Source organism: Petaurus breviceps, unplaced genomic scaffold (genome assembly GCF_028583685.1).
Source record: "Petaurus breviceps papuanus isolate PSGF00001 unplaced genomic scaffold, PetGlider_PUasm1.0 90845, whole genome shotgun sequence".
Taxonomy (NCBI): domain Eukaryota; kingdom Metazoa; phylum Chordata; class Mammalia; order Diprotodontia; family Petauridae; genus Petaurus; species Petaurus breviceps.
Window position 1 is genome coordinate 3,391,357 of NW_027187359.1, and position 25,051 is coordinate 3,416,407.

General features: G+C 38.2%; 1 protein-coding gene across 1 annotated transcript; it reads left to right on the plus strand.

The window, feature by feature from the left end:
• Positions 1 to 2,582: 2,582 nt before the first annotated feature.
• On the plus strand, positions 2,583 to 25,021 carry PBK (PDZ binding kinase). The gene is made up of 8 exons (XM_069071929.1): positions 2,583 to 2,726; positions 5,708 to 5,798; positions 9,624 to 9,720; positions 10,670 to 10,812; positions 17,676 to 17,845; positions 20,890 to 21,019; positions 23,179 to 23,352; positions 24,249 to 25,021. Exons 2-8 carry the CDS (start codon positions 5,741 to 5,743, stop codon positions 24,446 to 24,448), a joined length of 972 nt encoding a protein of 323 aa, XP_068928030.1. The 5' UTR covers positions 2,583 to 2,726; positions 5,708 to 5,740; the 3' UTR covers positions 24,449 to 25,021.
• The last annotated feature ends 30 nt before the right edge of the window (positions 25,022 to 25,051 follow it).

Consider the following 25,051-nt stretch of genomic DNA (forward strand, 5'->3'; position numbering starts at 1 on the left):
GACAGGGCTCTAAGTACTTGTTAGAGGCAGTATAATATGATGGAAAAAGCACTAGATTTAGAAGACCTGGTCCAAGTTTGAGGGCTGGCACTCCTACTTAATCACTTACCTTGGGTAAATCACTTAACTTCTCTGGGCTCCTAAATTTCATTAACTGTAAAATGAGGAGGGTTGAAGTATGTGGCTACTAAGCTCCCTTCCAGAATTGTAGCCATACTCAAAAATTATTTAAATACTCAAAATTATATCCTGGAACTGAGTTTTATTTTTATATTTAATTTTCTTTTCTTTCTTCTCTCCTTTTCATTCTCAGAGAAAGTCAACAAACATATATTATACACCGGTGCTAAGCACTGAGAATATAAAGAAAGGTGAAAGACCATCCCTAGTCCTCAAGAAACTGACAATCTAATGAGGGACTACACATAAAAAAGAAGCTGAAAGGGGGCAGGGATAAAGTCCCAGAGAGAAATGATCTGAGGAGGTGAGGGTTTCAGTGTTGATTTCATCTTGCAGGAGGATGAGCTTTTGGAGATCATAAGATCCAGGAAAGCAGCAGGGCCAAATGCCCTCCTTAGATCATAGAAGATTTGGAAGGAACTCTTTGTTGTCTACCCTCTACTCTCTCAAATTGTAGAGAATGAAGGACCCTACTGTCAGAAAACTGAGGAGATAGGAGTTGGGTTTTTTTTAATGCATTTTTATTTTGCTAAATATTTCTCAAAGACATTAAACATTTTTGACATTCTTTTAAAAAAGATTTTGAATTTCAAATTTCCCCTCCTTTTCCCCTCCCTTACCCACTGAGAAGGCAAGTGATGTGATATCAATTATATATGTGAAGTCATACAAAATACATATTAGCCATGTTGCAAAAAAAACACACAAAAATAAGAAAAATGTAAAAAGTTAAAAAAAAAGCATGCTTCATTTTGCACTAAGAGTTCATCAGTTCTCTCTCTGGGGGTGAATAGTATTTTTCATCATGGATCTTTTGGAACTGTCTTGGATCATTGTCTTGATCAGAGTAGCTGAGTCTCATACTTGATCATCATTACAATATTGTTGTTATTGTATAAGATGTTCTGGTTCTGCTAACTTCACTTTGCATCAGTTCATATAAGACTTTCCAGGTTTTTCTGAAACCAGCCCCCTCATCATAGCACAAGTGTATTCCATCATAATCATATACCACAACTTGTTCAGACATTCCCCAAGTGAAGGGCATCCCCTCAGTTTCCATTTCTTTGCCACCACAAAAATGAATATTTTTGTACATGTAGGTCCTTTTCCTTTTTCTTTTCCCTCTTTGGGAACAGTCCAGTAGCAGTATTGCCAGGTCAAAGAATGTGCACAATTTTATAGCCCTTTGGGGACATGGGAGTTTTAAGAGCTCATTTGATCTTGCTGAATGATGGGCTGTCTTTTAAAATTGCTTTGGTTGATTCGATAAAGGGTGATAATAAAGTTTTGAAAAAGGGGGTAGCTAGGTGGTGCAGTGAATAGAGCACCAGTCCTGAAGTCAGGAGGACCTGAGTTCAAATCCAGCCTCAGACACTTAACACAAAACCTAGCCTGTGACCTTGGGCAAGTCACTTAACCCCAATTGCTCCACTTTTCCCCCTGCAAAAAAAAAAAAAAAGTTTTGAAAAAGAAGATAGACAGATGGATAATGGACAGGTAGGTTGATGTAAGAGAAATAGGGACAAAAAGAAATGATGGAGAGATGATAAGTAGATAATCACACATATACTCACATATATCCAGAGATAATGGATTATATATGTAGAAGACTTCATAAAATGCTAGATAATTAGGGGCGGCCAGGTGGCTCAGCGAGTAAGAGCACAGGCTCCAGTGTTGGGATGACCTGGAGATCCAATCCCGGGCTCAGACAGTCAGCACCACACCCAGAAATAACTGGCTGTGTAACCATGAGCAAGTTACTTAACCCTGCTAGATAATTTATGGATAGGTAGATGTAGGATAGATAGACACAGACACACTGATAGATAAAAGGATGATAGATAACAGAATGCTCTTTAGATAACTATAAGTAGAAAAATTAATATAGATAAATGGATGAGGGATGATAAGTAGCATGTTCCACAGGTAGATACAAATGGTCCAGCAATCAATCTTAATCAATAAACCGTCTATGAAGCGTGTACATGGTGAAGGGCACTGTGCTAAGCTCCGAGGATGCAAAAAGAGGTAAAAAGACAGTTTCTGCTCTCAAGGAGCTTGCAGTCTAATGGAGGAGACAACGGGCTGTGTACGGGATGAACAGGAAATAATTAATAGAAGGGGTTAAGGAAGGCTTGCTGCAGAAGGTGTGATTTTAGTTAGGACTTAAAGGAAGCCGGGAATGTAAGTAGACGGGGGAGGAGACAGCCAGATAAGGGGAGATGATAGAGCTATATCTATAGATAGATTGGTAGATAGGTAGGCAGTATATAATAGATAATATGCAAGTTGTATGTGTAGAAATGACAACTCCAAAATGATAATGGATAATAATAAATGGGGGAGGGAGGAACGGGGCGGAGTAAGAAAAGGAGTAAAGCCAGGGAACGCGTTCTCATCCAGTTTGTCCCTCTGTCCGCCCCGTAGGGTGGAGCGCGCAAGTTTGAAGGCGGCGGGCGTTTGAATCTCAACGGCTTCAGTCGGGTCTCAGCGGCCGCGGAGGCAGGTTCGGGAGCTCTAGCTCTTCTGTGCCTGCTTAGGTAAGTCTGGGAGCGAGGGGAGGAGGGCCGCCCAGGGTTGCTTGTGTGCGCCGGACCCCTCCCATCCTCTGGGAAGTCAAGAGGTCTTGGAGTCGCAGCTCCATTCCCTTCGTTGTATGGAAACCGAAGCCCACGGGGTCACCCCTCTAGTGCGGCAGAGCTGGTGTTCGAACCCGAGGCCGCAGGAGCCCCGGCGAGAGGTCACCGCGAGAGAAAAGTGCATTTTTCATAGAAAAATGTGTGACGTTTGTGATTGTGAACACATAATGAGTTTATTGTCGTGATTACAAATGAACATATGCTTTTAAAATTCAAAAATTTTAATTTCTGATAGATGTGATCCACCCACAAGCTCTTGGGGTCCTCAGTAACTTTTTTTTTTTTTTTTAAGCAATTGAGGTTAAGTAACTTGCTCAAGGTTACACGGCCAGTTATTTCTGGATGTGGTGCAGAGTATCTGAGCCTGGGATTCGATCCCCTGGTCATCCCGACACTGGGGCGGGTGCTCTTACTCGCTGAGCCACCTGGCCACCCCAGTAACTTTCTTTTAAGAATGTAGAGCAATGAAAGTTAAAAGTAAAAAGGTTCCTGCCTTTGAAGAACTTTGGTCCTGAGAAAACCAAAAAGATTGAGAAGTGCTATTGTAGAGAGAGGGGGAGTCTCGTTCCTCTAAGGGCTGGACCAGGTGGCCCCCAAAGTCCCTTCCAACCCCATGTAGCGGCAAGCATCCCAGCATCCCCAGGGTGGCTGCCAGCACAGGTTACATATATCGTTTACCTAATTCAGGGGAAAAAGGTCAGCACCCCAAACTTAAGCGTATACAGACAGAAGTAGGGAAGTTCAGAACATTCGTGGGCAGAAATGATAAATGTGTACTGTTTTGGACATGTTAAGTTTAAAGAGTCTACAACACATGAATTTCCAAGTGTTCGGTAGGCAGCTGGTGATGGGACATTGGAGGTTAGAACTGGACAAATATGAGATATGAGAATCATCTGCATAGAGACCATCACTGAATCCATGGGAGCTAATGAGATCACCAAGCAATATAGTAGAGAAGAAAAGAGCCTTGGAGGAAACCCATGGTTAGTGAGCATGACCTAGATGAAGATACCACAAAAGAGACTTAAGGAGCAGTCAAGTCATCAAGCATTTATTAAATCCTTACTGTATGCTCCAGGGGTAGGGAACCTGTGGCCTCAAGGCCGCACGTGGTCCTTTGAATCCAAACTCCACAGAACAAATCCCCTTAATAAAAGGATTTGTTCTGTAAAATTTGGATTCAGTAAAAAGGCTGAACCCAAGGATATAGAAGGCCACTGGTGGCCTTGAAGCCGAAGGTTCCCCACCACTGTAACACTGTGCTTAGTCATGGAAGATACAAAGAAAGGCTAGAAAACAGTTCCTGCTCTTAAAGACCTCAAGATTTAGTAGAGAAGATAACATGCAAATAACTATGTACAAATGATATATACAGGATAAATTGGAGATAATCCCAGTGGTAAGGCACTAAGATTAAGCACTGGGAAAGATTTCTTTCAGAAGGTAGGACTTGAGCTGAGACTCAAAGGAAGCTAGGAAACAAAGATTAGGAGAAAGAAAACCCAGGGCATGGGGAATAGTGAAAGAAAATGCAAGTAGAGTTGTGTTGAGGAAAGAGTTACGATCCAAGAACATGAATGACATTAAGGTGTAAGTCCACTAGAGAGGTATGAAGGATTTAAAAGTGGGAGGGGGTTTATATTTAATTCTGTAGGTGGTAGGGAGCCATTACAGTTTTTTGAATGAAAGAGACATAGACCTGAGCTTTAGGAAGATCAGTTTGACAGCTGAGTGGGGAGAAACTTAAGGCAGAGAAGCTAATCAGAAGGCCCAGGTACAATGTCATGAGGGTCTACACCCTCGTGGTAGTGTTGAGGCAAAGGAGGAGGAGAATGGCGGAGTAATAGAAGGTTGAGGCTTAGCTGAGCACAATCTGCAATAGAAAAAGATGACAAGAGAAGAGGACAGTGTAAAGCTGAATTGGTTCCCCAAGTGAAAAGAATACCTCAAAGGACTAAGCTGCAATGAATCGACAAAGTGCATTTTCTTTTACCATATACACAAGGGGAAATGACCTGGGGAGTCAGTAAGCTTACAACTACCATAATTTTGATTGAGTGTAATCCTTTGGGGTGGGGAATAGAGATGACAGAAAGTATAGCCAGGAGATGCTGTGTCATCAGAGGGAAGCCAGATCCTGTGAGGTCTAATAAGAGTGTGAAATAACGAAGTCCAGGGTAGAAAGGGACTTTGTTCATTGTGGAAAGGGAAGGAGAAAACAGAATTGAATTTGAGATCACATGGAGGAAGAAGGGGATGACAGAGCATAAGGAGTAAGCAGGGGGCAGTTTCTCCCAAATGATGGTTGATTAATTATTACAAGGTTAAAGAAGAGAAACAGGAGAAACCTTGGTGGGGTGAGAAGTGAGGTGTATGGAGAGGCTAATAGATTGCAGATGGAAAGAGAAACTCTCAGATTCTAAAAGGCATTGCAGAGAGAGTTGGGCCTGTTCTGGATCTATTGCTTAACTTGAGAAGCAGATGGAGAGGGAAGAGGTTTTTCAGGGAAGGTGGTCCACTCCAGCATCATAGGGCTCTGGTCAGTGACTGAGCCTGGGTTTGGGTACAGGTGACCCTGCACTACTCCTTTAGGGAAGCTAGTGAAGGTACATTGTTGTGTGAAAGAGGAGCTACAGGACCTTGCTGTGCTTTTGTATGTTTTTGTCTTTTAAGCACAGTATAATGGAATAAATACAAGGCTGCAGATCAGGATACCTGGATTCTATTTCCAAAACTTCGACTAACTAGCTGTGTGATGTTAATCCAGTTATTTACCTCCCTGGGCCTCCCTTCCAGCACTAAAATTATGTAATTCTGTATTAATGAGATGCATTTTCCATGTGAATTAATGTAACCATCTTTTTTTTTTTCTATTACAGGACCTAGGGTTTGTTGCTACTTTTTTTTTTATAATGGAAGGACCAAATGCATATAAGACACCTAGCAAATTATCTGACAAGAAGAAATCTTGTAAGTTTAATCAACAAGTAAGGGCCTGTGTGCCAGGGACTTTGCTAAGTGTTTGGAATACAGAGGCCAAAATGACATTTCCTGACCACTCCAGGAGATAGTGTGTATATGTATAAATAAATACAAAGTCAGCAGTAAGTAGGGGGTACTTCCAGCTACTCTGGAGTGGTCGGTAGTGTGTATATGTATAAATAAATACAAAGTCAGCAGTAAGTAGGGGGTACTTCCAGCTACTCTGGAGTGGTCGGGGCAGTTCTAAACCCCATTCCACTAGTAACTGATAAATGAATTAAATCCCTGTTAGTATATATTAACATTCTATATAGCAGACACTGGGAGAAATAACAGAAATTAGACATAGTCCCCACCTCAAAGACCTTGCATTTTAGGGAAGGAACAGCTGTACTTAACATAACTAAGCTGCAGTACAAAACAGAATGTGAAAAATTTATAAGACAGACAAAAAGTCCTAAGAAAACTCATAAGGGCAGGTGTCTTCTATTTTAACCAATTGAGTAGTAAGTGCTTACACTATGCCAGATGCTGGGAATTCAAAGACAAAAATCATATAGTCTTTACCCTCAAAAATCTTATATTCTGTAGAAATGTTGGGAGGGAGAAGACTTCCATCTGAAAGGATCATGTATCTTTGAGCTCCTGAGAAAGCTCAAGCCATTTTCAGATAGCCCTAATTATTAGAAAATTCTTCTTCACATCTCGGCCTAAATTTAGCTCTTTTAAGCTCCCACCCATTGTTCCTAGTTTTGCTTGGCCCTAGAAGTCAGAATAAGTCTGTTCTCTTCCCTGTCACAGGGAAGATCTTTAAGGAAAACTAATGTCTTCCTGCCCCCACAATCTTCCTTACTCCAGGCTAAATATCACCACTTCCTTCAACCAATATTACGTGATCTCAAGGCCAAAGTCCTTCACAGTCATTGCATTACTACTGTAGCTTATCAGTTTCCTTCCTTAAACAAAATATTGTTGGAGAATTCTCTTGATCTGAGTGAAATGGGACTTCTTGGGAGAGTCATACCCATTAGTGGGCACACCCATCTAATGACTGGGTCAAAGATAGGAGGCCAAACTGAAAGCATAGAAATGTATTAGTATTAGCTAAGGAATCTGCTGATAGAAGCTTTGACTTCCTAGGGTACAGATTTAGTTCTTATAACTTTTCAGATCTGCTTAGAGTAAGTACACAGCCAATCAGCAGCATTCTTAGGCAACTTAGGTTAGATAAGAAACACTTTACAAGAGAGGGAGGAGTAAAGAAAGGGGAAATCATTCAAGGTATAGAAGAGGAATTCTGGGGGAATATCCACCAAGCAGCTGGAATGTTTATCAGAATGAGAAGACATTCTCTGTTCCAGGACTCAGAAACGAGGAGGCAATGAAATACTTTTACAATTGTTGAGGACACAAGCTTTGTCGTGACCACAACAGGGAAGGAATTCCTTTCCACTGTTGGACCCAGGAGTCCTAGTCCTAGCCCTGTGGCTAGACCCTTAGCCCTTGGTTTCTTTAATGTGTTTAGAGTGCTCTGCCAGTGAAGGTGCAGCTGCCAAGGGTCCCGGTCCCAGCCCTTGTCAGTGATTTATATAGTTCCTTGTCAGTGAAAGAATGAAAGAGTGCAGATTTTGAAAACTTAGCCCTTTCTGTCTTCAGTGAAGGCAGGGTGTCCTGCATGTGAAAACGCTGAGGGTCCTACTCTCAGCCCTTGTCAGCAATTTATAGAAATAGGGAGGAGAAAAGAGCAATTGCCCACCACTGAAGGATATGGTTCAGTGTTCTTGCCTTTGTTTTCTCCAGAGAAGAGGGAGGATGGCACCAAGGCTGCCTATTCCATCCTGTCCATGAAGGAGTGGCTGCTAGGAAAGAGTGTCTCTGACCTTTGGTCAGAGCTCATGAACTAAAAGGAAGTACCAGTGGTCTAGGCTCAGCCTTTACCCATGTAAGAGGTTCTATTGGATTCTAATGGAAAGGGACAAATACAAGTCATTACAGAAGGCTTTATTAGTGGCATGTTGATACCACTACCAGAGGCCAGTGGTAGATATGAACCAGGACCAGCAGTATAAAAAATCTTAGGAAGGAGGGACAGCTAGGTGGCTCAGTAAATAGAGCACCTGCCCTGGAGTCAGGAGGACCTGAGTTCAAATCCAGCCTCAGACAATTGTGTGACCTCGGGCAAGTCACTTAACCCCAATTGCCTTGCCTTCCCCTCTCCAAAAAAAAATCTTAGGAAGGAATGCAGAAAAGGGGGAGGGGGGAAGGGTAGAATTAGCTAATACCTGTGAGATAGAATAGAAGAGCTAACTGCCTAGTGTGGGAAACAACTATGTAGACAAGGGACTGGCAGTACCCCAAGTGAGGGCTGACAGGGGCTTTTATAACAATTAGTAAGGTGACCAAAAAATCTCCAGTAATATGTGTGTTGTCTTCTGATTGACCTAATAGTGAATCTCGACAATCTTTTTGGTAGACATTTTAGTGAAGAGGTAGGTGAAGAATCATCTCAGCTGCTCCCTATTACTTTCTTCGGTGGAGTAAGGAGTAATTCTCAAGTGATAGAATTGGTCTGCAGACCTGGGTGTAATCTGCAATGGCTTTGATTGAATCAACTTGAATTTGAGTTAAGTGGGTAGGGGGTGAAGTTACTAAGGTAGACCCTACTAGGGTGCAAATTCAATTCACAATGCCATTGAGTCCAGTGGAGTTAAGTATCGGGCAAAAGCTTGGCCTTTAGGCAAGTTTTCCCAGGATGTGGGTAGTAGGTTGCTGCTCTTGCTGCTATTTGTCTTTCACTCTTGCATCAGGAAGGTGATGCCATGACATGCAAGTGAATTGTGTGTATTAAGTGAGGGAGGGCTGTGCAAAGTCACCAGCCTCACTGTCTCCTCAGGAGCCATCTGGGACCAGTGGCCAGATATTCCTATTGGGCATTTCCATAAATGGAAGCCCTGCCATATTTTTTCTGGAACCCAGAGACTGTGTCACCTCTTTTCATGGGCAAGGCAATCAGTTTTTAGGAAAGACAGAATTCCTTCCTTAAGGCAAAAGTTCTCTCAACTACCAGAGTCTTGGCCTTAGGAGCCAAGTTCCTTTAGAACACAGACAAGTCCAGATAGGCAAGTAGAATCCCTAGATATTTAAATCTTATCTGAACAGGTAGGTAAAGTTACGAAGGTAAGGAGTTTGGATTTACACCCAATTGGAGAGTATTAAACCCATGCTGGCTTGATTAAGTCTTAAAAGTAGAGTTAAAATCCGTTTCGATTTCATACCTCAGCATATAGTTGGGGGTACAGCCACATTTATCCATTGGTTCTTGCAACCTCTTGGGATGGAGATCTCTAAAGGAGGTCTATAGTTACAAGCCCACACTTTTCAAGATACTTTATATACATACCCGACACAACACTTCTTTCCTGTGACACTTCTTTCCTGTCAACGTAAGCTGCTACTCCCAGGGATGGGCGGAGCAAGGATTTATACATAACAGAGCAATTCCAAATGTGACTGTAATAGGATCAGGGGGATTAACCTATAGAGTTACTTGTTATACACTTGTCCACCAACCAGTTGCCTTACTATCATCTAAAAATGCTGAGGGAAATGTTTTCATTCACTTTATTGAAGCACAATCCTTGTGTGGTTCACCAGTGGAATAGTTTGATCCTGTCTCAGAATTGTGTTCTTGCTAATAATTTTCTTTGTTCAGTGTTTAAAATTTACACAAAATATTATTGTCTGTAATAGGTCAGCATGATATGTTTGTAAAATTCTTCAAATATTAATTTATCTTTATTCTTTTATATTTAGCATCATGCTTAACTCCATCATCTATAGCTATTCCAGCCTCTCCATTTATGCAAAAGCTTGGCTATGGCACTGGGGTAAATGTTTACCTTATGAAAAGGTAAGGAATACAGAATGCAAATAAACATTTTGCATAGAACCCTGGGTCCAGTCTGCTTATTTTGGCGGGGAGGAGGGCAGGGAGTTTATTACAGAAATAAGTTACCATTTTCAATCATTTGTTAGGTCTGTAGGTAGTAGGATACTAAGCTGTTGTGAGTAGGGTTACCTACCTACTAACCTAGGAGGTAGAAAATTAGGAAACCCTACTACCATTGTTCTCTCCTTATGTTTTTCCATTCCCATCACACAACTCTGTTCTTGGTACTGAGAATTTCAAGGATTCTCAGCTTATTTTTGGTATGCAATTGAGACTGTGAAAATACATCTCACAACAGAAAAATAAATATTTGAAATCTTGATAGTGAAAAATGTTTTTCTCTAAATTGATATCTTTTGTTTTTATGTCATTGACATTTCTCATTATATCTTATCTCTTTCCCATAGGGCTATCCCTTATAAAAAAGCAAAAAAAAATCAGTTCAGCAAAACTAACCAACACATCAAAAAAAAATCTAAAATAACTCAGTAATAAATACTCGTAGCTCCCCTCCTGCAAAGAATGTGTCCTCATCTTTCTTCTTTAGGACTATTCTTAATCATTATAATTTCATAGCATTCAGTTTTGATTGTTTTGTTCTTAACCTTTATATTGTAGCCATAATATATTGTCCTGTTTTTGTTTGTTTCACTTTGCATCTCTTCATATGAATCTCCCTATTTATCCTATTCATTTTTCTTGGTATGGTAATTTTCCATTACACTCATGTGCCACAACTTGTTAAGCCATTTCCCAACTGATGGACATCTACAAAAAGTGTTGTTTAAACATTGAAATCACTTTAATTCTCTATTTTAAAATTGAATATTTTGTTCATTTATTTTTAGTATTTTCTCATAGCCTGCCCTCAAATTTCTTCAGATGTTTCATATAATATTTGCTCTTTTAGGTCTCCCAAAGGTTTATCTCATTCTCCTTGGGCAGTGAAAAAGATTGCTTCTAAATGTAATGATCATTTTCAAAGTATATATCAAAAGAGACTAACTGATGAAGCTAAGATTTTGAAAAACCTTCAGCATCCAAACATTGTAGGTAAGCTTAAAGAAGTTTTAATTTATAAGAAGGATAGAATAGAATCTTTTTTGTGTCCTGGACCCCTTTGGCAGTCTGGGGAAGCTTATGTACACTTTCAAAATAGTTTTGTTGCCTACATTCTTAACCTAATGAAATATTAAATTTGATTTAGAGATTGGTAAAAATAAAGATGTCAATTTTTTTCTTCCCTTAAGGACCCATGGACCGTAGATTATGAACCCTGGGTTCAGACAGTCCTTTGGGAATATCTCTTATAAACTTCCTGACATTTTGATGTGATAACCCGAGTAGAATTCGTTAAAGTAGTTACATGATGCTCTGATCTGTCTTCACTGATAAATTTTACCAGGGGTTGGGAGGAGATAGTTAATATGTAATTCAGTTATTATACAGTTATAAATATGAGAGTTAGAAGGATCTTCAGTCATCATCTGTCACATACATTTAACCATACTCATCACATAAAAGGAAATAGAGCATGTCTGACAAGTGGTTGTTCATTCTCTTCTTGAAGACATATCACCTCTGAAGACAGTTTTACTTGCTATGAAGTTTTTCCTGATATCAAGCATAAATTTGCTTCCTTGAGATTTCTACCCTCTATTCCTGGTTCTTCCCAGGGAACCAAATAGAGCAAGTCTGTGTATCTTCTAATGAAGCCCCAGATCACATTATGTTTTTGCGCTTCCACATCATACCAATTATTTGTATTGAGCTTGTAGTTCACTAACCAATCCTTTAGTCTCTCAAAATATCTAACCATGTTTCCCTGATCGTGCTTGTGAAGTTTATTTATTTATTTTTTTAGCACAAGTATAAGACTTGAAAGTTATAATTATTGTTTTTTTTTTAAACTTTATTAGATTTAACTTAGGTCTTTAGCCTGTGAAGATCCTTTTGGGTCCTGATGCTGCTAGCTATCCCTCTCAGCTTTATGTCATTTGCAGATTTGATGAGCATACGTTTTGTGCCTTTACTTAAGCAATTAGTAAGAAGGTTAAACAGGACAAGGTTAAACACAGATTCCTGGGGTAGTCCACCAAAGCCCTGCATTAATATTAAACTACTAAAAATTTCTCTTAGGGAACAGCTAGCCAACTAGACCTCGAGCTTATGTATTTGCATTATCTAATCCATATGCTCTTCATCTTCATAAGAATAACTTGAGCTACTTGATCAAAAGCTTTGCTAAAATCTAGGCAAACTATATTCCACTGCATTTCCTCCATCTGTTTAGGAATCTTCTTGAAAACAGGAAACGAAGTTAGACTGGTATTAGTGTCTTTAATGAACAAAGGTTCACTTTTTGTGATCACTTATTCCTTTCCTTTGTGTTCAAAAATATTCCCAGAAATTGAAGTTGGGATCTCTGACTTATATAATTTAAATACTTCTTTTTTTTTTTTTTTTTGGAGGGGGGAAGGCAGGGCAATTGAAGTTAAGTGAGTTACCCAAGGTCACAGAGCTATTAAGTGTTAAGTGTCTGAGGCCAGATTTGAACTCAGGTCCTCCTGACTCCAGGGCTAGTGCTCTATTCACTGTGCCACCTAACTCCCCCCAACTCTTCTCTTTCTATTCTTAAAAATCAAGAACATATTTGCCCTTTTCCATTCTTGTGGTAATTCTCCTGTTTTCCATGATCTTTCAGATATCACTGGCAGTGGCTCAGTTATTACTTCTGGCATTTTTCAGGTCCAGACGATATAGTTCATCTGGGCCAGGTAACTTAAATTCAGCAATGTAAGCTAGGTGCTCTCTTACTCTCTTCTTAACTTATCTTGGGTATCAACTCAGTATTAGTCATTTTTGTTCTGACATTTCCCATGCAAAAGTCATTGGCCTTGGCAGAGAAAACAGAAGCAAAAGAAGAATCATGTTGCTATTATCTATTCATTTATCACTCCTTGCAAGCTCTCATCCCTTCTTTGATCCTCTCTTTTTCTCTCAGTGTTGCTTTAAAAAAAAAAGCAAAAAACCCAACTTTCTTTTTTTGGTTGTCCTTGGCTTCCCTTGACAACTTCAGTTTATTCTGAGTTTTAACACTGCTAAGATTTGTTTTTAGAGGACAATCCTGTGCTCTTATATTCATCCTTTATTGCTTAAAAATTAAATTTTATTTTTTTATCCTGAAAAATTTGCTCCCTCTTCCCATCCTTCCCCTTCCCAACCCCAAATTGAGATAGGAAAAAAAAAGTCTTAAGCAAAACAAACTTTGGCCATGTCCAAAAAAATATATGTCTCATTCTGCATTTTGAGTCCTTCACCTTTTTATCAGGAAGTAGGTAGCAGGTGTCATTATTAGTCCTCTGAAATTCTGGTTGGTTATTAAATTGATCAGAGTTCTTAAGTCTTTCAGAGTTGTTTGTCTTTACAATATTGTCGTCATATAAATTTGTTTCCTACATTCTACTCACCTCACTCTGCATCGGTTCATAAAAGTCTTACTAAGTTTCTCTGAAACTACTCTCTTCATTTCTTACAGCATAATAGTATATTCTATCCCATTTATATACCATACATTTTTCAGCCATTCCCTGATTGATGGACAATTTCTAATTCTTTGCCACCATAAAAAGAATAGCTATAAATATTTTATACATGCTTAGAGTTTGTTTTGCTTAGGACCAATCCTTCCCTTAATCTACCTTTCCCCTTATTCTTGACTATCCATCCATTATTGCTTTTCTCCCTATTTCTCTTATTAGTGAAATGTATTTTTGTACCCAGCTGTGTGTGTGTGTGTGTGTGTACTTCCCTTTGACTAATTCAGAAGAGAGTGAGGTTCAGTTGTCACCTGCTTCCCTTGTTGGTAAAAACTTATACTTGCATACTTTGATTATATGATAAAATTTTTCCCTAACTTTCCTTCCTCCCACTCCCCACCCCTTGTCTAAATCTTTCCTTTCTAATTTTAAGATCATCACAACATAATAGAACCCTCTGTCTAATTGACTTCCTTGAGGTAGTCAGGATGATCAAGTGAGACTCAGCATTTTTGCCTAGCTATCCTAGAACACACACGCACACACTCCCCCAAGCTAGAGAATATGCCAAACTGAATTCCGATCAGGAGAGCCAAGACAGTCATAGTACTTTTTCCAGCCCAAGGCCGCTTAAGAAAAAAGTCAGAGAAGTCTCTAACCCCCTCTGTAACCTCTAATGTTAGGATTCAGGGGAGACACATCTCCCCATATTAAACAGTTTTAGAAAATGTACCAGACCAAAACCTAAAGAAGAAATACAAAAAAAACCTCACAGTGAATCATTTGTCCAGTCCAACTTGCCAGAGAGAGACAGATATGCAAACACTGGGGAAGAGTTTAGATCAGGAACACATGGCATTTTGGAGCACTCCGGCACCCAGAGAGAGACTGTACCAGTGCAAGAGGTGGGTCCAGACTAGAGCTCCACCAGACCTATGCAGGGGCACTACAAAGGAGACAGGTGCTGTTCACCCACTACCTAGTTCCTGGTCACAAACCCAGAGCAAAGGAGGGTGACATTTATGGGTAGGAAGACCCTGTGTGGGGTACTGAGAAAGGAGGAAGTTCAAAAGCCAGCAGCAGCAGTGTGATTCAGACCCCAAGCACAGAGCAGAGTATTATTCCCAGTATCTATCCCAAGCTATAGAGGAATAACCAGTATGGGAATACTGGACCAAAGGGAAGCCTACTATTCTGCTACTCTCAACCAACAAAGCTTTTTGGCTAGTTGAGGGGACAGAGTCCCATCAGCAATCTACACTTGCATAGACCTTGTCTCTGTCACCCTGCTTTGAGCTCTGCAAATTCCTGATCTAGGTTTGAGTCTAAGCAATATACCTATGGGTTTGCCCTATTTATAATTCCACCCACTGGACTCAGTGGTGGACTTGGCCACTACCTGCCAGCTCGAAAAACTATTGGTTCAGGATGGCAGAACTTTCAGCTATCCTTTGGTTTGCATTCTTGCTCTGTTTTTGTTCTAGGTTTCATACTGTGCTGGAACTAGCCCAGACTGCTCCGCTCCTTGGGTCAGAGCCACACTGCTACTATTTGTTTATGAACTTGTTCCATGCTTGGTACATAGCTTAGGACCAGAGATTATTCCTTGCCCTGAAATATTACTCCTGGTCACAGGTTCCCTCCCCAGTCTTTCTTGGACCTGTGACTGTGAACTAGAAAATGAGCAACAGCGCTACTAGTTAGCACTCTTTCTCAGGTTTAGACCCTCTGTGTGGATCTGGTTCTCCTTGCCCTGGTGTACAGTTTCTCTCTGACTGGAATGCTCTTGTCTGGTACACTGCTGGTCAGTCCCTATCTCCCTTTGCTCACCTGGGTTAGTAAAATGACTCATTGATTTTTTTTTCTCTTGGATTTCCCAGTAAAGATTCAGTGTGGCTATGTTCTAGATCTTTTTTGGAGGAGTTGGGAAGAAGCTCACTATATTTCTATCTGCTACTCTGCCATCCTGGCTCCACGTTTGTACATTTCTTTTTAAAATCTAAATTGGTTTGGTGAGTTCTGTGCATCTATATCAGGCTCTTCAGATAAATCCCATTTTCCATTTTATTTGGAATTTTGTTCTTGAACATTTCCCATCCTTCTTGGACTGATTTCCCACATAGCATTTTAGTACATAGGGTTCTACCCACATATCTGAATCTCTTGAAATCTCTTTTCCTTAATATAGGAATTCATGTTAGACTGTACCCAGATTTCTTCTGTATAACACACTGAAAGGCAGCAGAGTACCATCTGTGCCTCCCTTCACCCCAAGGTTCCCATCATCCCATTTCCATCATGTTACCCCAGCAACCAGTTATTGTGAATCAGCTCCAAAATAGAATTTTCTTTTATTTGTCTCTCTATCTTATAAAATTTCGTACTTTTAAAAGATGAAATGATCACTAAAACTAATACTTTATTTCTCTTTTGGTAGAGAGCTCCAGCAGATATCTGGATAAAATCAGTCCTCCATCACAAGCATATCACGCCTCTGTACCTGGATTTTAATGTTTCCCAAATTTTTCAACTATTTCTTTCTGCCCAGGTGGTATGTAGTATACTCCAATTTCAGAATCACCTCTCCTGACCTTCACCTAAGATATTCTCCATCACACTTCCCCCTCAGTGGTTCCTGGACTTCCTCATATGAGTATGTATATCCAGAACCATCCCCTGCTGAGAATTTTTCTATTCACTCTGTGCCACCTTGGTGTTTCCCTGAGTTCCTTTCTCATTTATCCCTTATATCCAAACAGTTATAAAATTTTATTTCTACCCCCATAGTATTTTATGTATATATGTGTGTGTATGTATACGTATATATAGAGAGATCTAGATCTCTATATATACAGAGCGATACAGATAATAAAATATATCTCTCCTCCTTTCTACTTGCACAGCCACCGTCTAGCATCTCCCACTCTAATCCATTCCCCACATAGCTGTTGATTTGATTTTCCTAAAATGCAACTCTGACCATGTCACCTCTTCCCTATCCTCACAACCCCCTGCAAGTTCCCTGAGACATATAGGGTCAAATATAAACTCCTTTATTTGGCATTTAAAATCCTTCACAACCTGGCCCCTACCTACCTTTCCAGCTTTCTTATGCATTATTCCCTTCTACTCAGTTGTTTCTGCCTTCTTACTATTTCCCACACATATAGTCCATTTCCTATCTTTATGCCTATTGCCCATTCCTGGAATAATTTCACTCCTCATTTCCCTCTCTCAGAATACCTGACTTCTTCAAGGATGAGCTTATGCAGGAGGTTATTGTCCCCCACCCACCTCAACTGCTAGTGCCTTCTCTGATTATTTCCACCACTCTGTGTGGTTCTTTTATATACCTATTTATACACGTTATCTCCCACGTTAGAATGTAAACTTCTTGAGGGCAAAGGACTCTTAAAATTTTTTTTATATTCCAGTACTTAGTTACACAAAATGCTACAAAGAAATTACTTAATAAATATTTGTTGATTGATTTTAACAGCTTTTGCTAAATATACTCCATCTTTTTTTTTTTTTTTTGCTTTTTGGAGGGCATTTGGGGTTAAGTGACTTGCCCAAGGTCACACTGCTAGTTTTTGTGTTAAGTGTCTGAGGCCGGATTTGAACTCGGGTCCTCCTGACTCCAGGGCCAGTGCTCTATTCACTGCACCACCTAGCCGCCCCGATATACTACTCCATCTTTGACTAGGAATCTGTCAGCTCAATATTTTAAGCGATGGTCCAGAAATTAAAATTCCATTCTTAGAGAAAGATGCAGTTTTTGCCCTTCAACTTCTTGTCTAAGACTTCATAGCCATTTGTAATAATTTTTAAGTTGCTTCTAAATCTATTTCTCTTCAAATTACAAGCCAGTTTTCCCAAATGCATTTGCTAAATTTTTGTTAATTTAGTTGTGTCTGATTCTATGTGACAAAAGTCCATGGGCAAAGTCCTTGGCAAAGACACTGTTTCCTTCTCTTGATTGTCCCATTTTACAGATGAAGAACTGAAGCAAATAGGGGTTAAATGACTTACTGAGGGTCACAGAGCTAGCAAGTGTCTAAGACTGTACTTGATCTTCCTGAGTCCCTGCCTGATACTCTATCCACTGTACCAAATTCTTTTCTCAGAGTTTCTGTTGCCTTTTATCACAGAGTATTTATTTACTACATTAATATAACTAATAGTCATTGGTGGGGGAGAAGAAGGGGTGGTGGTGGAAAGCTTTTTTCGATTGCTAAATCAGTTTTGTAATTATTTGCACAAATATCTTTGCTTTATTGTATAGCTACCAGTATTGGTTTAGTCATGTGTTGCCATAATAGCAGAACTCTTAATTATCCTTTCCTACTCGGGTAAGAAAATAACACTTTCTTTAAGGTTATCGTGCATATGCTCAAGCCCAAGATGGCAGTATGTGTCTTGCTATGGAGTATGGAGGAGAAAAGTCTCTCAATGACTTAATAGAAGAAAGAAATACCAACTGCCATTCTCCTTTCCCAGCTGCTACAGTTTTGAAAGTTGCTTTGCATATGGCAAGAGGGTTAAAGGTATGTCAGTGCCATTATATTTAAAACTACTTTTATATAGAACACATATAAAGCAAATATATTCATATAGTTGGTAGTATACACTTTATACTTAAACTCATAGAGAACAATGGCCTAACAATATCTATATCAAATGCATGGCATATTTTTCTGAATTCAAAGAGAATTGAAAATATTTACCAGAAATTTAATTTAGATTGAGTCCTTGCCTCTTATTAATTCATGTGACCTTGTGCCATTTATTTGTTTCTTTTATGATAAATAGGTGAAAATATGTCTCAGAGGTCATAGTAACACTATAAAGATTACAAATTTCACAAGTAAATTTTGAATCTCAGATAGAAGTTGTAATATGCTTGGTATTTGGAATGCCAGCTTTTGATATGTGTTATGTGAGTTATAAATAAAGAATTGGTGAATGCAAATCAGGTGCCACTTTTATAGATTTTCTATTGACTAGTGTGAATTTTATTATTCATTACAGTGAAAGATTGAAAAACTATGTACTTAAGTTTTTTTTTAATATTCATACTCCAAAGTCTATATGATATTTTGGAGAGTGAAGGAAGGAAGGAGTTGGAGTAGCCGTATACCCCTACATAGTCATTTTGTTAAGTATACAGTAAATGCTTTCTATGTGATACTTATACAAATTACAAATGCTTACATCTTACATGTATTGGATATCATAAACCCTGAAGTTCTAGCTTCTTGTGATGACTCCTTCTAAGATATCTCCAGGCCTCTCAAGTATGAAAATGAAGTGTAGCCAAAGGACAAAGGATTATCAAACAGGTACAATCCTAAGGATTGTAGATTATCATACTGATATGGTATATATTTTTAAGACTGGTAAGAATTCCTAAATATGAGAGTAGAGAACAAAAATGCCATTTACGACTTTAATTTTATCTTTCAAATAATTGTCTAAATACATTTAAGCTAAGTTTGTACAACTGCTATTTTTAGATGATTAGCTACTTTCTCATTAAATTACCATATGTACTATTTTGAATACATCAAATAGCTGAAGTTGATGGGGTTTTTTGACTTTTTTCCTTTTTTTTAAACTATGATCTAAATCTAGACTTACAATGTAATCCAAAATCTAGCATATTTGGACTTTTAAGTCGTTATGGAAAAATTGGAAAGTCTGTTGAAAATTCCATTATGGGAAAAATGATTATTTGGTTTCCTTAAAGAGTCAGGCAAGGGGCGGCCAGGTAGCACAGCGAGTCAGAGCACCGGCTCCAGTGTCGGGATGACCTGGGGATCGAATCTCGGGTTTAGACAATTAGCATCCACCCAGAAACACCTGGCCATGTAACCTTGAGCAAGTTACTTAACCCCGATTGCTTTAAAAAAAAAAAGTCAGGCAAAAAAAATTTTTTTGGGGGGTGGGGAAAAATTAATATTAAATATACTCAAATGTGAAATTTCTCATTGTTAATACTTCATCTTTTAACCAGACTTCATTTTCATATATGAGAAAGAATCTAAAGGCATGTGGCCATTTTAGTTGAAACCATCACAAGAGAATTATATTATACTTACTACACTTATAATAGCATACATGTGTATAGCACTTTATAACTTTAAAAAATTATCTGATTTGACCTTTACAATAACCCTGTAAAGTAGGTAATATAATTGTTACCATCCCCATTTGACACAACTTGGTGGTGTAGGGGCTCATAGTTCTGGGGCTCAAATCATTTACCAGCTATGTGACTGTGGGCAAATCAGTTAAGTCCTGTCTGCTTCATTTCTCTCAGTTCAAAATTGGGATAACAACACTTACCTCAAATGGTTTTTGTGGAGATTAAATGGGATAATTGTAAAGCACACACACAGTAGGTGTTTAATAAATGTTTATTCCCTTCCCATTCTCATTCTCTAATTCAAGATATGAGCAAGATCTGACAAGTATTACCATTTTAAGTATGTGGTTCTTCTTATGCTGAATATAATAAAACGCTTTTTTTCATGCTCTTCATTTGTTATTAAAGAAGTGAATTTTATTTGGGCTTCTCTTACTGTATGATTACATTAAGTATTGCTATGTGTATAGAATTGCTCCAACCAGGCCAGTCCTTTTATACTATATATGCCATGCTCATTCGTATCTCCAAACCTTTGTTTATGCCTGGACTGCTTTTTAATTTTTGCAAATCCTACCTATATTTCAGAACTCAGCTTAATTTTCATCTCCATGAAACAGTCCCTGGTCATGCCAGTCCGCCTCTAAATTTCTATAATACTTACTGTTTGTACTTCCTTCTTTTTGTACTTAATAACAAGCTGCTTTATACTATTCAACTGATTCCCATGTTCATGCCTTTGCATCTCCAATGAGAATGAAAGTTTTCATTGTCAGATGGACTCTTTCTTAAATTCCTCTCTATCTTCCGGAGTCCCTAAACGGTTAGGTACTTAGAAGGTTGATACTCCTTGTTTTTTTGAGCAGTGTCAGACCTTGCTTGCATTCTTATCTTTCCACACAGAAAGATCTGTGTAGATGGTAATCACAGGGAAAGCTGTTACTTTTTTCTTATCAGTGAGCTAATGCTAGATATTAAAATTATGATAACTCAATATAGATCTTCAAATGATTAAGGAATATCAAATAGTTAATCTAATTATAAATAGATAAGTCACTTAACGAGGGGCCTTTAGAACAGGGGAATTAAGAGAAGCAGGATTTAATAGTTATTATGTTTATAAAGATAATTATTTTTGTTGCTCTTATTTTTATAATCATCATTATTATGTTTGACCATACACATCTACAGATTTTCCCCCTTACTCCCAACCTCCTGGCAAACATGGATTTTATTATGTTATAGTTGTTAAAATTATGTGTGCTGTTACTATGTTACAGTTATTAACATAGTACTAGTTCTACCTTTAGGAAGAATTAAACATCATTTTTCCATGATAGAAACTCTATAGTACATTATCTGCACTGTTAGTGTTGCCACTCTTTCATCAGTTATCTTTTTTGCCATTCCGCTTATGGGTGCTAATTAAACTATTTCTTTTAGTATCTGCACCAGGAAAAGAAGCTACTCCATGGAGATATAAAGTCTTCGAATGTTGTAATTAAAGGTGACTTTGAGGCAATTAAGATCTGTGACGTAGGAGTCTCATTGCCACTGGATGAAAATATGACTGGTAAGTAATTCTCTTCTTCTGTGGGGTTTGAACTAGGTTGTGTTGTTAGGATGTACATTCCTTCAAGATGAGACTATAAATTTGTATGTGTTTAGCATCCTATGGGTATTTAAAGTATCTTAGCCTAGATTTATTTACTATTTACTGCCCAAACACTTGCAGTTTTCCTATAAACTAGGAATTTGAATATTATATCTAATTTCAAAATAATTCTAATTTTGATTTATAAATGAAAACAGGTTATAGAAGCACCCTAGTAAAGTTCTAGTGAATATCTTTAACTTAGGGTAATTCCTTTTATGGTATTACCTTGCAATTTTTTTTTTTTGCTTTTTTGGGGGGCAGTTGGGGTTAAGTAACTTGCCCAAGGTCACACGGCTAGTTTTTTTGTGTGTGTGTTAAGTGTCTGAGGCTGGATCTGATCTCAGGTCCTCCTGGATCCAGGGCTGGTGTTCTACTCACTGTGCCACGTAGCCGCCGCAAACTTTTTTTTTTTTTGCTTTTTGGAGGGCAATTGGGGTTAAGTGACTTGCCCAAGGTCACATGGCTAGTTTTTGTGTTAAGTGTCTGAGGTCGGGTTTGAACTCAGGTTCTCCTGATTCCAGGGCCAGTGCTTTATTCACTGTGCCACCTAGCCACCCCACCTTGCAATTTTAGTTTTGGAAGTTTCTGTCTGTTAGTAGCTACAATATTTCGATAGAACAACTATGGGCAGACACTGTGCTAAGTGCTAGGAGATATTTATGCAAGGAAGATAATATACTTCATGATGTGGAATTAACTGGGAAGTGGCATGAAGGCCTGGTTCTCAAGCAAAATAAGACAGAAGTTCTCCTGTCAGAGCTGGAGGACCCAGGAACAGTGTAAAGTTGGAGAAAGAGGAGGAGGATGACCACAGGATAGGCAATTTGGGTAGGAGATAACTAGAAAGTTTTATATATAATGTGAATTAATCCATCAATATTTATTGAGTATTTGGCATCTGCATAGCTCTAGATCTGGAAGGGACTTCAGAGATCATCTAGACCAGTCGTGTCATTTTAGGGACAGAGAAATGGAAGCCCTTTGTTCAAGTTATTTCTAGAAAAGTATAAAATAGTATTGTCATTTCTACCTTTAAGGTACCCATTTTCTACCCATTACTGGTTTAATAAAAGTAGCACAGAAGTTATAAACAGTAATTTCTTTTTTTTTTTTTATTTGTAAAGCAATCGGGGTTAAGTAACTTGCTCAAGGTTACACGGCCAGTTATTTCTGGGTGTGGTGCTAAGTATCTGAGCCCAGATTTGATTCCCAGGTCATCCTGACACTGGAGCTGGTGCTCTTACTCGCTGTGCTACCTGGCTGCCCCTAAACAGTAATTTCTTAAGCGTCGTTGTGAACAGTCTCATAAACTAATATTTCAGAAGTGCTCCTTAAGGAGGCACCTGAAAGGTGTTTGTGCCATACCTATCCTATTGCCCCCAGTCAATGTCTTTCCTCAACACTTACTACTTTGCTTAACTTAATAATTATTGCTTGTTGGTTGATTGATGTTGGATACTATGCAGCACACAGTTGTTTAATAGTAAAATCTCAGTGATGCATATTGAAATATTAATGGCTACATATGACTAGAAAAGGTAAATGGATCATTTGGTAAGAATTAGAGACAACAGAGGGGAAAGCTGGGTGATAGTACATTGGTATTCCTCAAGTTATTAAATAACTACAAGAGAAAGGTCTCCAATGAGTTGGGTTGATCCTCTGGAGGATTGGTGGGATAATAGAGACAAATATCACACAAGAGGAGAAGGCTAGAGGATTTTGATTTGACTATGAAAAGGCTATTAGATTTTGGGACATTTCACTAATTTAAAAAAAATCCGATTTTTTGATATATAGATATTGATAGTGGTAGCTGAAGATTGTTAAATTGTAGAAACAAGTTTGAATCTTGTATTTATGAAATGTCATGACATTTAGCTATCCGCTAAAACATTTCTGAATTGCTGATTCTTACCCTGTTTCCTAAGTACTGAGAACAGCTGTTAGTATTTTCTTTTTTAAAAAATGCAGACTATCTGATAAGTGAAATGGCATTGATACGTTTTTGCATTGAAACTGTGAATAATAAGCACACCTAGTGTCCAATCATCCAACATACTTATTCCTTTCAGTGAGTGATCCGGAGGCGTGTTACATTGGCACAGAACCCTGGAAACCAAAGGAAGCTCTAGAAGAGGGTGGTGTTATCACTGATAAAGCGGACATATTTGCCTTTGGGCTGACCCTTTGGGAGATGTTGACCCTAACCATTCCACACATTAATCTTCCAGAGGATTGTGATGAAGGTATGTAAGTGTGCTGCTGTCTTACACTCTAGTCTTGTTTACTTACTTCAGATTAAAGGGTAGTTTGTAAAATGCCACAAATATTATATGTGTACTTTATAACAAACTTGACTCATATTCAATATGTATGTGTGCTTAGCGAACATATTTAAAAACATTTGACTATATGATTTAGAAACTTATTAAAGCATCTTTTCAGTATTTCTGAAACAGATGCATATATGGTCTGGGATCACACAGATATAATAAATAAAAGGAGATATAGATAATTCAATGACATATACCATGATTTTTCAAGAGGAGGATCATATTTGATGTGTAGACAGATCCATTAGTCTAGTATGCTTATTGTGCTAACTAATTGATAAATACTCTGACTTGATGATTCAAGAATTTAGGACTTTTGCCAAAACAGATTTAAACTCCTAATTCAAAATATTTTTGCTGAAGGCTCTTGTTGACATCTGTTAATGTTTCTACTTCATAGGATATGAAAAAGTGGTTCCCTCATAAAAGCTGGTATAGCACAGTTAGGATAACCTTTAAATTAAGATGAATGTGATATTCTTTACACTTGAGTTAGACTTTGTGACAAGCATTTCATGTGGTCCGATGGGAAGAATTGAGAATTAAGTGACCTAATCAAGAAATAGTAAATACCTGTCTTATAACACTTTACAGTTTACAAAGCATTTTCTCCCAGATCTGCCATTGCCAGTCTTTTAAAGTTATTTCACCTCTGGGAGTTAGTTTGCTCATTTGTAAAATGGAGGGATTGAACTTTATCAGTACCAAGATCCCTTACAATTCTGTGATTCTTTGACTTTAAACTGACTTTCTTTTTAATCACCCATAATTACTTATGTTAACTATATATCTCTAACTTTATTGAGCAGATGAAACTTTTGATGAGAGCTTATTTGATGATGAAGCATACTATGAAGCATTGGGAACCAGACCAGCCATTAACATGGAAGAATTGGATGAATCATATCAAAAAGTGATTGAATTGTTTTCTGTTTGTACTAATGAGAATCCTAAAGATCGTCCTTCAGCTGCACATATTGTTGAAGCCTTGGAAATGACTATGCAATGATTACATAGGATTCACTTCTTTTTTTTTTTTTTGAAACATTGTGACTGACTGATGCATCATTATGTTGTTAACAATCATACATTTGTATAACAACTGAAGGCTATCATTATACCAACATTTCATTATTAAGATTTCCTGAACTAATAAGAACTGAAAAGCTTTCTTAGAAATTGAATTAGAGCCTCTAACACTAGGATGCTCATGATACTTATCTTCTAGAGGTGTTGAGGTCAGTGGGTTTTCATTATATTCCACATGACCATCTGACTATTCAGTTGCTCATGGGAAGTTGCTTTATAGACTTAAAACACAGCCAATAAAGTATGGTTACGCTTAATTTTTAAAATGTTTTGGTTAAAATGGCAATTTTCAATACCTATAATGAAACTTATTTTCTTTATAAAACTCCCATTTTGAAGGGGTTGATAGAATTTTTATAGTATAAAATATCTCAGTTCAGAGAAGTTTTAATATTTGAAAATTTTCAGTATCTTGTTTATATTTGCCTGATGTGGTGATTAAATATAAAGCAATGAAATTGAAGTATTAAATTACGTTTTGAAAAGAAAAAAACCCAGTGTCCTGGCTGCTTCTTCCAGGGTT

Coding starts and splice junctions, on each gene's coding strand:
- PBK (XM_069071929.1), top strand. CDS start 5,741: ATGGAAGGACCAAATGCATATAAGACACCTAGCAAATTATCTGACAAG. Junction 17,846..20,889: donor ATATGGCAAGAGGGTTAAAG/GTATGTCAGTGC, acceptor TATTTCTTTTAG/TATCTGCACCAGGAAAAGAA. Junction 23,353..24,248: donor TCCAGAGGATTGTGATGAAG/GTATGTAAGTGT, acceptor TTTATTGAGCAG/ATGAAACTTTTGATGAGAGC.